This window comes from Camelus ferus, chromosome 34 (genome assembly GCF_009834535.1).
Source record: "Camelus ferus isolate YT-003-E chromosome 34, BCGSAC_Cfer_1.0, whole genome shotgun sequence".
Taxonomy (NCBI): Eukaryota; Metazoa; Chordata; class Mammalia; order Artiodactyla; family Camelidae; genus Camelus; species Camelus ferus.
Window position 1 is genome coordinate 19,123,066 of NC_045729.1, and position 12,244 is coordinate 19,135,309.

General features: G+C 54.8%; 1 protein-coding gene across 2 annotated transcripts; it reads right to left on the reverse strand.

Moving 5' to 3' along the window:
- Positions 1 to 1,176: 1,176 nt before the first annotated feature.
- Positions 1,177 to 11,164, reverse strand: ITFG2 (integrin alpha FG-GAP repeat containing 2). Of its 2 annotated transcripts, XM_032473149.1 has the most exons (12): positions 10,922 to 11,163; positions 7,282 to 7,377; positions 6,672 to 6,713; positions 6,320 to 6,491; positions 5,476 to 5,615; positions 4,880 to 5,028; positions 4,419 to 4,522; positions 4,160 to 4,213; positions 3,961 to 4,052; positions 3,119 to 3,236; positions 2,235 to 2,408; positions 1,177 to 2,148 (listed from the first exon to the last, which is right to left on the reverse strand). In XM_032473149.1, exons 1-12 carry the CDS (start codon positions 11,015 to 11,017, stop codon positions 2,045 to 2,047), a joined length of 1,341 nt encoding a protein of 446 aa, XP_032329040.1. In that variant the 5' UTR covers positions 11,018 to 11,163; the 3' UTR covers positions 1,177 to 2,044. The 2 variants fall into 2 exon arrangements, with proteins under 2 accessions (XP_032329040.1, XP_032329041.1); XM_032473150.1 differs by lacking the exon at positions 7,282 to 7,377 and having other exon boundaries at positions 10,922 to 11,164.
- Positions 11,165 to 12,244: the final 1,080 nt, after the last annotated feature.

A 12,244-nucleotide genomic window follows, 5' to 3' on the forward strand; every position in this document is an offset into this window, starting at 1 on the left:
CTGGTTCGAATCTCTCTAATCACAGATTAGGGGGAGATGGAGACAGTGGCGGAACTAACCTGGCTGGGGAACCAGGGCCCTCGGACCTGGAGTAGATCAGATCAGAGAAGAGCCAGGGTTGGCCCCGAGACACCGGGCCTTACCTTTCTCAGTGGAGTCCCTGTGCCCACGGGCAGGCGAGGGGCTCACTGGCACAGGGGTGAGAGCGCGTGGCCCCTCCCTGCCGGGCTGTGCCCTCTGCTCTCCTGGGTCTCACCCTGCTCCTCTCCCTTCTGCCTCTCGCCGCTTCTGCAGCTGCAGACCCCAGGCCCAGGGAAGCCTCGGCTCAGCGCTTCTCTGCTTCTCTATTTGAATAAACACCTGTTTCTCTAAGCCACTGTCCTCTGCTTCTCAGACACTGAACAAGGAGTCCGTCCTGACTCCCTTTCAGGAGGAAATGTGACTGTGGACCTTCCCCTGGGCTGACCCATCTGGCTCGGGGTCTGTATAATCAAGAGCAATGCCTTCAAACTCCTCTATATTTATTTTTGGGGGGAGATAATTAGTTTACTTACTTAATAGAGGTGCTGAGGACTGGACCCAGGACCTCATGCATGCTAGGCACGTGCTCCGCCGAGTTCTACCCTCTCCTCAAGCTCCCCTAAACACAACTCTCAGCAGAAAGCATCTTCTAAGTCACACTCAGTACACACACGCACCAACAAGCAGAACGCAACAGTGCTTCCCCATCCTGTGCGCAATATACTGATGTTTTCTACCTTACTTCAGTCTGCCTCCCTGATCCAAAAAATGCCAACCACCACCCACCAAAGGATCCCAACCTACAGTCTGAAAACCACTGATTCAGAGCACAGGGGTCAAAAGCAGAAGGGATATGAATGGCCCGATTCTGACTGTGGCCTGCATTACAAGCCGGCATCAGGCTGTAAACGTCTCCTGTCTTAGAGACAAGGATGAGTTTTGGGGGAAATGGGAGCAAGGCCTGGGAAGCTACACGGTACTTGAAGAACACAGCAAAACGAGGAAGTGCTGACCTGGTTTCCCAGGTGAAGAGAGGAAAATCATCTCAGGGTCGGTGGGATGTGGTAAGACGACATGGTAAATTGTCCTGAGAGACCCCTCAGAAAGAAAACAAACGCAGACGTTCCCCGACCTACGGTTTTTTTTTTTTTTTTTTTACTTTATGATGGAACAAAAGCAATACTGCACAATGCAGTAGAAAGGGCACTATGGGTTTTGATCTTCCCCAGCTAGCGACACAAGGTCCGGTCCCCTCTCGTGATGCTCAGCAGAGCGCACAGCCCCCAGGCAGCCCCTGACCGTGAGGGTGAACCACCTACACACTCGGAACCATCCTGTACCCAGACAACCCTCTGTTTTCACTGTCAGTACAGTATTCAATAAATTCCTGTGAGGTACTCAACTCTTTATTACAAAATAGGCTTTGTGGGAGCTGATCTTGCCTAAGCATAGGCTGATGTATGTGTTCTGAGCACGTTCATGGTAGGCAAGGCTAAGCTGTGACATTCAGTAGAGGAGGTGCGTTAAATGCACTTTTGGTTTATGGTATTTTCAACTCTCGACGGTTTATCAGGATGTAACCCCATAATAAGTGGAAGAGAGTGTGTAGCTGCCACTCCCGTGACAACCACTAGTGTCAGTGACTTGGAGCTGTGCCGTGGAGCCAGCACGTGGGATGCGGCGGAGCCCTTACTGTCACGGCTCTGTTGCAGCAAAGTGTGTTACAGCTCACAAACAAGTCTGTCTCCCACACAACAAGAGTGGGGAGCTCTGGGGAGGAGCAGTGCCAGGTAATGTGGAGTGAGGTCGGGGACCCTGCTCTGATGGGCGAGTGCACGAGGAAATGGGCAGAGGGTCACTTTATCTTTTCCCCAGCAGACCACGAGGTCCACAGTTCACAGTCACCCTGGGGTTGCCGCTGTCCCTCCTGTCACGGACATCCCTGTCGTGCAAACACCACAGATACCTTGTGGGGGTGCGGAAGTTCAGGAGGACCCTGGTTCCGCTAAGAGGGCTGGGCCAGCTAGGTGGGATCCTGGAGGCCTGTGGGAACACACTGCAGTGGCCGGTCCGGGTGGTAGAGGGTTTGGTGCAGTAGGGCACGGGCGGCCGGGAGGTCGTCAGGACCTGAGGGCAAGAAAGGGGCCGGTGGGTCTCCTGGGACCAGGGCCGCTGCAGGCCTGCAGCCTGCGGCCTCCAGGCCAGGGACTCACCTATGCCCAGATCCCGCAGCAGGCCCCGGAAGTCCGGCTGGGCCTCCAGCAGCTTCAGCAGGTTGGTAGACTCCATCCGCTCAAGCTGCACCTCCCAGTACACGTAGATCTTCTGGTTGAAGGTGACGTACACCAGGCAGGGGCTGTTGCGGCCCTCCTTGCAGGCGTACAGGCCTGGGGGCGGCAGTGAGACCCAGGTCAGGGCAAACGTTCACATCAGCAGCTCCCACCCGCCCACAGACATCAGGTAGGAGACTACCGGCCCTCCTCCTAGCCCTTCTCTGTGGGGAACTCAGTCAAGCAGGGAAAGCAGTCAAGTATCTGGCCCGCTGCAGATCGGGAAAACCACAGTAGCAAAGCCCGAGACAAAAGCACACAGGAGGCGGTGTCTGAGGCTCTCCCGCCTCAGCGACGGCCAGGTGATGCGGGCAGCTGCTTGTGGGTCATTGGACTGTGTGCGCCAGCGCGAGGTTCAATTCTGCCTTCAGTGACCACAAACACTCCCACGTCACCCCCAGGAGTTAGTGCTGCCTCCCAAGGTCCCCCATCTGGAATCAGGAAGACACTCCTCACAGAGTGTTTTCTGACACCCCCACCGCAGCCAATCCTTCAAAATATTCAGAGATGGACAGCCGGCTGTCTTTTATTTCTTCTGACTTAAAACCGTAAGACGACAATTTGGTACCCGCTCATCACCCTCTAAGGAAAGAGCTAAAGAACTGTGTTTCCGGAGACTTGGTCAGGGAGGGCGGGGAGGGGCAGTGAGAGGGGTGGGTGTGGTCAGGGAGGCGGGGCGGGGCCCGTGAGAAGGCGGGTGTGGTCAGGGAGGGCGGGGCGGGGCAGTGAGAGGGTGGGTGTGGCCAGGGAGGGCCGGGCTGGGTCACCTGCACAGAAGGCGCGGATGTTCTCATCCACTTGGAAGCGGACGACGGTGCGGTTGTGATCGATGATGTACGTCTGTCCGTCCCAGGCACAGGCAACCACCTCCTCGTGCCCATTGCCCTGTAAAAGGCAGGACTTGAGGATGTAGGGGCGGCCAGGAGCCGTTTCAGGAAGAGACCTAGTGGCGAGGCTGGATGAAATCACAGGAGCTGTGGACTCCACCCAGCGGGACACATGGGGAAAGCAACCCCCCGCGTTTCTCCCCAAACTTCTCACGGCACCAGGCACAGAGAGGACTGTCAGATGAGCCCCCTGACATGGTGCTCACGACAACCCTAAGAAGCAGGCAACAGGATTCCTACTTCATACTGAGGAAACAGCTCAGAGTCAAATTCACTCTCCGAAGGTCACCCGGCCGGGAGGTGGCAGCCCTGCTCCACCTGACTTCAGAGCCTTCCACCCCTTTCAGTCCATCAGGCAGGCGGACTGCAGCATAAAGGCAGCTCCACCTGCCCACTCCGGGGCCAGAGCCCTGGTAAAGACACACTTGTGCACGGAGCACAGGAAGACTATAAAACACACATCTGTGGGTGCATTGGTAACTCACTTCTGGACCCTGGTAATAACTTGTTTCTCTGTGGACCATTACTCCTGCTGAGAGGGGCTGAAATGAGGCTCCCTGGCGAAGAGAGGACAGTGCTAATAAAACCCTGGAGTAAGGGAGGATCAGGCCTGTCCAGAGAGACTTGAGATAAAGGCTGGGTTGACTGGGATGTGAGAATGGCCCCGCTGAAGTCTCACATGAGGGTGGAGGCTGCCACTCCCTGCCAGGCCCTCTGCTCACCGTGACGTCCAGTTTCTCGAGGGCAAAAAGCTGGTGGTCCACCTGCACCGACCACAGCAGTCTGTCTGCTTCCTCCATGAGCTTCAGCGTCCCTACAGGGGAGAGGTGGGCGGGGCTGGGGGTATGAGCCCTGCGCAGACTCCCAGGTACACAACCTCCCCTAACCCCCATGGGCCGGAGGCTGACCCAGGGGACTCACCGTCCAGGGTGCAGAGGGCAAAGAGGCCAGAGGCACCGCTCTCAGGGCTGTGGCCTGTGGGGGAGGTTGGGGCAGGGTTGGGGTGGGGAGGGGACAGAAGGATCAGAGGAAGGACACGTGAGGGGAAGGCAAGATCAAAATGTACAGGTGAGGGCAGCCAAGGGCAGGAGGGAGGGACAGGACCACAAACAAGGGAAGACCCTGCACCCCTCTCCCCAGGCACCTCTGCATGCCCCGCCCCCACCCCACCCCACCCCACCTCCGCCTCGCCTGATGTTGCCAATGAGGTGAGTGGAGACATTCTTGTTGTGGGTGCGGCCGGATGTCTGGTGCAGTACCACGTCTCGGGGAGCTGGGGTCTCCCTGTGGGAGGGGGTGGGGGAGACTTGGCCCTCGGGACAGCTGCAGGCCCCGTCCCCGTACGAGCTTCCAAGACAGGAATCAGCGTGGAGACCTCTGGCTGATCCTACCTGGCCCACATGGCAAGTAGAAAGAGAGGGACGGAGTGGCCAGACTGGAATATGGGAACCTCTTCCAGGTGCTACAACGTCATGGTCAGGATTCCGAGTCCCCAAGTAATCTTCCCACATGGAGGCAAAGGTGCTTGTGGGGTGGGGTGGGGCGGGGAGTGGGGCTACCTGGACCAGCTCAGACAACAGCAGACCCTCCGTGGCCGTGCATGCCAAACACCCTGCGCCATCCACAGGCCATACCCCTTACCGAGTGCCCTCCGCCAGCCCCTCGGAGGTGGGGGCGGGCCCAGCATCCCTGTTCCAGGTGCACAGCAGAATTGCATAAGCACAGCCTGGCTGAGACACCATCAGTTCGGGAGCGCCCAGGGGCCCTGGAGTCACTGAGAGACTGTCCACCTGCATCAGAGAACAGGGGCTTACAGGGGGCTGGAGAGAGAAGTGGGGGCCTGCAGAGGTCGGAGTAGGGCTGGGCCAAGGGCCCTGGGACAAGTCCCCAGCTTTTGAGGCACCAGCAGGAGGAAGTCTAGAGTCCCTGGGCTCCTGCCGCGAGCCACACTCTCCACGTGGACCACCTGCCTGATGATCCACTGTGCGGATCCTCATGGGCCCCATCACACCCATCCTCGCGTCCCTGATGCTCAGCATAGAGGCCCTTCCCACCTGCCTGTTACAAGCAATTTCCCCTAAGACTCTGATTCTAAGTGATCTTCTTCAGATCTCCCTCAACAAGGTCATTTTCCCTCTTCCCACCCTGCACCGTGGCCCCACTGTTCTCCCACGAGCCCCTCCAGGAAGGAGGGCTTCCCTGCCCCCTGGGCCGTGGTCTGACACTCAGCCTCTCACCTGACCCTCCAGCATCCATTTCTTGAGTGACACCAGCTGCCCGGTCAGATGCTCAGTGCTGTCACCCAGGTCTTCCCAGCGGAAAGCCCGCACCACGCGGTCTGTGTAACCCACCACCAGCTCGCAGCGGCCATCGCCGTCTGTGGATCCAGAAAATAAGACAAGTTTGGAGCCCAGTCTGCATTCATCAGCTTGAATCTTACAGGTGTGCACCCTTCCCCTCCAGTACCACCACCATCAGCATCTCCATCAGATGTGACTTCGGGCCCAACCTGCTGTGCCCACCATCTCACACACCCCGGGTCTGGTGCCCGACCCCTGCCCTGCTGCATGTCTGGAGCCACCCAGCTGCCTCGCAGGGCCCATCAAGTGTCCCAAGGAACCCCACACAGCTGCCACTGCCTTCCAGACGGCTTCTGGCCAAAGCACCAGCCCCATATCTGAATGGCTCATTCCCCCGCAACCTTCAGGTGTTGATCAAATGTAACCTTCTTGGCAGAGACTCCCCCGACGACTCCCTCTGCCTCCACCTCAACACCCTCTAGCCCCTCCTGTGATTATTTCCTCTGTGGTGCTTTCCACCTACAAGTATGCTATTTAACTTTCTTAAAAAACATTTCTATTGCTTATCTTCTGTCCTTTCCCAGTAATGGTCCAAGAGAGCAGTCATTTTTGTCTGTTTCATTCACTGTTACAATCAGCGCCTAGAATGACGCCTGGTTTATAACAGGAGCTCAGTAACTCGGCTTTAAAAGGCATGACAACTGCACAAATGAGCACAGGTGAGCCCCCTGAGTCCCCGAGGTCCTCCCCCCCGGCCGCCTGCAGAGACAGCCATGCCCACCGATGTCGCTGATCAGCATGACCTTGGTGTTGGCAGGGATGTGCTGCTTGAAGACGGGGCGGGGCTCCTCCCCCACGAGGGTCTCGTGGTGCCCTGAAGCACCCAGGGCCTTGGCAGGTGTCAGGTCACACAAGTGAAACCAGCCCTCGGCACTGACGGCCACCACCAGGTTCTGGGAGAGACAGAGCGGGAGGAGGGGCTGGGGAGAGAGGTCCGGGCACAAGCCTGGTCGTCAGAGCACAGAAGCCAAGGCTGAAGACCAACTCGCAGCTGACCCCCACTGGGAGGCAGGGATGGGTCGAGGGGAGGCCGGGGAGCTACACTGGAGTCCCGGGGCCCCTGGGCTTCTTACCTTCCCTTTGTTACATACATCTCCAACACCGACACAAGTGAGCTGCAAGAGAAGAAAGGGAGGCCAGGGAGACACGCTGAGGGAGGCCGTGACGCCCCAATCCCTGCAAAGCGGGGGGCGGGCTCCCCATCACCACCACCTGCTGAGAACTCAGTGGTGCACGTGCCCACATCCAGAGTCTGTGCTGATCAAGTTACTGTGCCCTGGGCTCGGTTTACCAGACAGCAGTCTGAGGACCTGAGGTAGTTAAAACAGCCTGGGCCTAAACAAAAACCCACAACAACACAGCCAGGCTATCATGCTTCCAGACATGTGCAAACGACTAACCCTGTGTTCTACTACACGATCAGACAACCGAGGCAGATCCGGAAAGAACTAAGGGAGTCACTGCATCACGTAAAACGAAAACTAGCCCGGCTGTGTGTGTGGCAGCTGGGAGGGCACTGCCTGGGGGCTTCCCTCCGACTCAAATGAACCCTGACCCAGCAGCTGGCTGAGTAGCTGGTGACATAGGACACAATGGGGAGCTCGCACGTGGGACTCAGCCTTGACAGTCCCTGGACAGGAGGGAGCCCTTTGCCCCCTGGAGACCCGGGGGTTGAATACTGACCATTCCCTGGCAGGAACAGGTGAGCCACGGCCGGCTGTCATCACTCTTATACACAGACAGCTTTCCGCTGGTGTCTCCCACCACCAGTTCATTTAACTTCAGATGGAGAGAAGAGAGAGTGTTACGCGAGGCCCTGCTGAGCCACTCAAGACTCTCTCCTAGGCCCACCCTAGGGAAACCACAAGACCTCAACTTGGATCTTCATTGACTTTGTTAAAGTATTTTGAGGCCAACATTGCCAGTTTCCCAGAGTTTGTTTCCATTTCGTGTGCGTGCGTGCGTGCGTGCGTGTGTGTGTTGAGGGCAGGGATGGTTAGAGAAGGGGCAACACAGAATCTATGATCCATGCCAGAAAAGTCTGACATCTGAACAGCTCAAGGCCCCATTTGCCTGCCTTCAGTTCTTCTAATTTGTCCTGACACATGGGACACATTTTGAAAACAAGCTAATTGTGTAACTTGCGGAGAATTTAACTTCAGAGCTCACATTTAATCAGGGACCAAATAAAGACAGCGTCAGCTCTGGGGCTCTCCCTCCTCCTGCAAGACCTTTTGATGCTGGTGTGCTGAGAGAGCAGCAGGGAAGCATCCAAGCTCTGGGGCTCTGGTGCCCCCACGCGGTGGCCAAGCTCTCAGGAGGGTCTGGAGACTCTTCACCATTTACATCTGGTCTCTCCATTTCCCAGGGGTTCCCCAAAGGCTGGTCACCGTTCCCAGGAGACAACGATGATAACCAGCTGGCTCCAAACCCTACTTCCACAAACAGTTTCATGATTCCCGCTTAGGGGGGACTGTCCTCAAAACAGTGAGTATTAGACTCTCAAGCAGTTTAATTCTGAAGGCAACAAAGTCGTAATGCATGGACAGTAAGAAAAGCAAGAAATAAACTGGGGTTTATAAATAATGATTTACTTGAGCTGAATCTCAGATTTATCGTATTTTCATTAGTTACAGGAGTTTCTGCTGGGAATAGTACAACACAGAAGCATAGAACAAGTTTATCGACATCCAACCCTCTACACCGGATGTTTCCGTTACAGCCGCCCCAGAGGACTTGTGCAGGGCTCAGAGTGCAGCCACCTGAATGTGAACCCAGCCCTCTTTGCCAAGATTTTTTCATCTATAAAACAAGGATCATAAGACTGTCCACCTCATAAGGATGTTGTGAGAACCAAGCCGACAGAGGAAAGCACCTAGGATGGTGACTGGCATACAGTCAGCACTAATGCCAGGCGGTTTCTGGCTTCCAGTTAAATGCCTCCAAGGCTCAGGATCTCAGTGTCTTTCCTACGATCGGTTAATACATTGATTCCACAAAAGCCATAGTCCATAGTAGACCCTTCATAAATATTTAGTTGATAGGCAAATGACAAAAAAGATTTTTTTTAAATAAACAACGAAATCAGAATGAAAGAGAATACCCAGTTGGCTCTGGGGTTTTCAGGTAAAGCTGGACAATCAGGGGTACAAAGATAAATGCCACTGGCTCACAGTTTTAACAGCTGTGCTGAGAAGCACCTCGCAGTTCAACAAGGGCACAGACACAGGGTTAAAAATCACAAAACTGTCTAGTAAGTGCAGTGAGCAAGGAGATGGGACTCAGCCGGGCAGACGGTGAGACATTGGCAGGTGTCCTGGACGAGGCCATTTCCAGGGTGGCCCACCTGCGCCCCAGCCATTCTGCTCCTCTGGGATCCATCCTGGCTCTGGCCTCTGGAGGTTACTCAGTGACACCAAGAACCCCAGCTGGAGAGGACACCATCAGCCGGAAATGCCAACAGGGAGAGGAAGTGAGGCCTTCCTGTGATCTGCTTCAGCCTTTGAGAGACTGTCTCTCGCCAGGTGTAGCCAGGCTTCAGTGGGGTCCTGGAGAGTGTGTACTCCCTCCCTCTGTCTTAGCAGGAAATAAATTACTTGCAAATACTTTTAGGCTAATGGTTTATTAGGATGAAAGAAGTCCTTTTCCTGCCCCAAATTTCCAAATGCTGGCCCAGAGGAGCCAGTAACAAAGTTCTACCCACACTCACGCAGGCCGAGTGTACCACACCTGATGCTCACCAGCCAACTACCTCACCTACTTGCCCTTTTTCAATCATATTTATTAATAACAGGCAAAGCCCTTCAAATTGTTTTGAGATACATAACAACATTTGCCTTTCATAACAATCCTCATTTATTCAACACTGAGTGCCCACTACATGACAGGCACTATTCTTAAGGGGTGGGAATTCAGCAGTGGAAAAAGCAGATAAAAAATTCCTACCATCACAAAGCTCACAAGAGTGGAGCTTACAACTAAGGTTAAAAAAAAAAGTAGTATAATATACCTAATATTGCAGAACTAAGTGTGCAATTCACTTATATAAGTACAATTTCCAAAAAACTGATACTATGAAGCTAAGAAAAAAGGCATTAAACAAAGAAGACAACTGGATAAAATGGAAGACAATGCATAAAGTCACCCTGTTAATTTACTATGTTAAAATGCCTCCTTTGACTTTTCTCATAAAATTCTACTGTGTAGCATACAAAAAAAAGTGAAAACTCAGAAAACATAATACAAATTTATGAGAATAACTTTTTCCTCCCTAAAGGAAGAGCTGAAAGAGGCCTCATAAAATACCTTCTTCACCACAGCACAAAAAAGGCTGTGGGGACATGCGGGTGGGGGCGGTTTAGCCCTTGTTTATTTTCCAGGGTAAAGAGCACAGAACAGTGAGAATGAGAAGCAGGGAAGCAGGGTAGAGACGCGGGGCAGAGGGCAGGAGAGGAGGGCAACAGTGAGCTTTGCATTAAAAATATGAAATAGAGACAATGGGAAAAAAGTGTCTCACACCATCAGACGCCCTCAGCCCCTTTGGGGCTCCACCCCAGGACTCTACACATTCTAATCAGTGCACCTCATTGCATTTCCTTATTCTTGTCACTATCACCCCACCTGCTGATGAGCTACCTGAAGGCGGGAACTGTCTTGCTCATCCCGGATTTGCCACAAGGTAGCAGAGCCCCTGGCCCATCACGGGCAGTTCAGGACCAAACACTGACGACGGCGCCAACCCTTGCTGACCGTCAGCCGCGTCCCAGACACGGTTCTACCTGCTTTCCCCGCATTAACTCACGTAGACGACGAGATTTTAAAGGAAGGACTGCGAGAGGAGGAAAGCTAGATGGACAGTGCTTTGGTAACAACCGAGGTGAAGTGCTTTGGTGGTGGGCCCGCCGGGCTGAGACGCCCCGGCCAGGCGCCGAGGGCCGCCCGGTGGACCCGGCATTACGGCAGACGCTCCCGAAGGCGCCGCGGCGCGCGCTGGGAGCCCATTCTGAGACTCTGAACCGGACAGGGGCCCCGAAGGACGCACAGCGACAGGAGCGGGGTGCCGGGAACCCGGCCACCAGAGTCTACTGGCTCCTACGGAGAACAAGCGACCGAACCAGGTGGTGTACCAGACCACGGAAGCTGCCCGAACAGCCCTCCCACCCACCACGCAGTCCTCGCGCGCACGCGCACCGCGCACAACGCAGGACGCACGCCGTACGACGCACGCCGCTCCCTCCTACGCCGTACGCAGCACGCAGTACACCGCCCCCTCCGCCCCGCCCGGCCCCGCCCCGCCGCGTCTCTCCTGTGCGCATGCACTGACCGTGTCGTTATCGACGTCTCCGAGGCAGATGGCGTGCGGGAAGAGGCTCCCGCTGAACTCCAGGGCCACGCGCTGCACGTAGCTAACAGACCTCATCTCGCTTCCAAGGGCCCAGGGGCTCTGGAGCCCCGCTAAGTGTTCCCCTAGCTCCTCCAGACAGCCGCCCGAGCGGAAGGCCACCTCGAACGGAGAGTTACGTCACCGACTGGGCCTCCAATCGTGGCCTCCGTCGCGGCCCCTCAGGGAGGAGGCGGGCCTTCCGGGCGCGCTGGGCGTGGGCCGGGGGGGTGGGCCCGTCCTGGTGTGAGTGACAGGGCCACGGGCCACTCCTCTTCTCCGCGGGCCGGGCGCGCACTGGTCAGCCAACGCTGGCCCGGCCGAGCCGTTTCCTTGGCAACAGGACTCTCGAGGGCTTGACCTAATGACCTTGATCTCTTCCTCTGTTGCCCCGGCGGTGAAGATGCCCAGCCTTCAGACCATCTCTGAGAATCATAATAATCGTAATGACCGAGGACTGCGTGGTTTCCAGCACTGTTTTTGAAAAAAACCTATGTAGCTCCTCATTACGAGTCGTGAACTCAGTGAATCGGAGCATCATTTAAAAAAACGAAATAGAATGGAAAAATGCCAAATAATGTCGAATAGTAAGGTGAGTATTAATTTTGTGGGAACTTCGTTCCAATTGTATACATTTACATGAGTACACACTGGCTAATCATGTAAAAAACATTTTTCCACCCAAGGTGGGTGTGTTCCGTGGGTAAAGGTTTGAAAATTACCTCCTGTAAAGCACATTCACACATATTATTTCACATAATTAGCACAACAATCTTTTGGGCTTGTCTTCTTACTCCATTTTTTTTTAACGAGGAAAACAGGTTCAGCAAGATAAAGCAATAAGGCAGAAAGTGATGGAGATAGGACTCAGACCAGGATTGTTTGAGCCAAACCCCAACGTCCTTCCCATCACTGGCTGCCATAGTTCCTAGGAAAGTCCTCAGGTTAGAAATCGGGGTCACTGGGATTCTGGGTCCTCTCTGCCTCTTGCCCACCCAGCACCAAGCTCTTGCCTCCCTCCCTCAGTGGCCTCACTCTGCAGATTAATGGGGCATCACCATCATGGCTGGCCTTGGAGGGAAACTTTCCATGTTGCATCCGGTCCAGCCTTTCTCTGGGCCTCATCAGTCAAGGCATCAGAAGTATTGTTTTGTGAGATTCTACAGGTGTTCAGTACGTTTTTAGGTTTAGGTGTGCAGGCCCAGACTGATTTGCGCATTGGTCTTTTAGACGTCAAGACAGTAAAAAATAAGGGTATCTATCTCA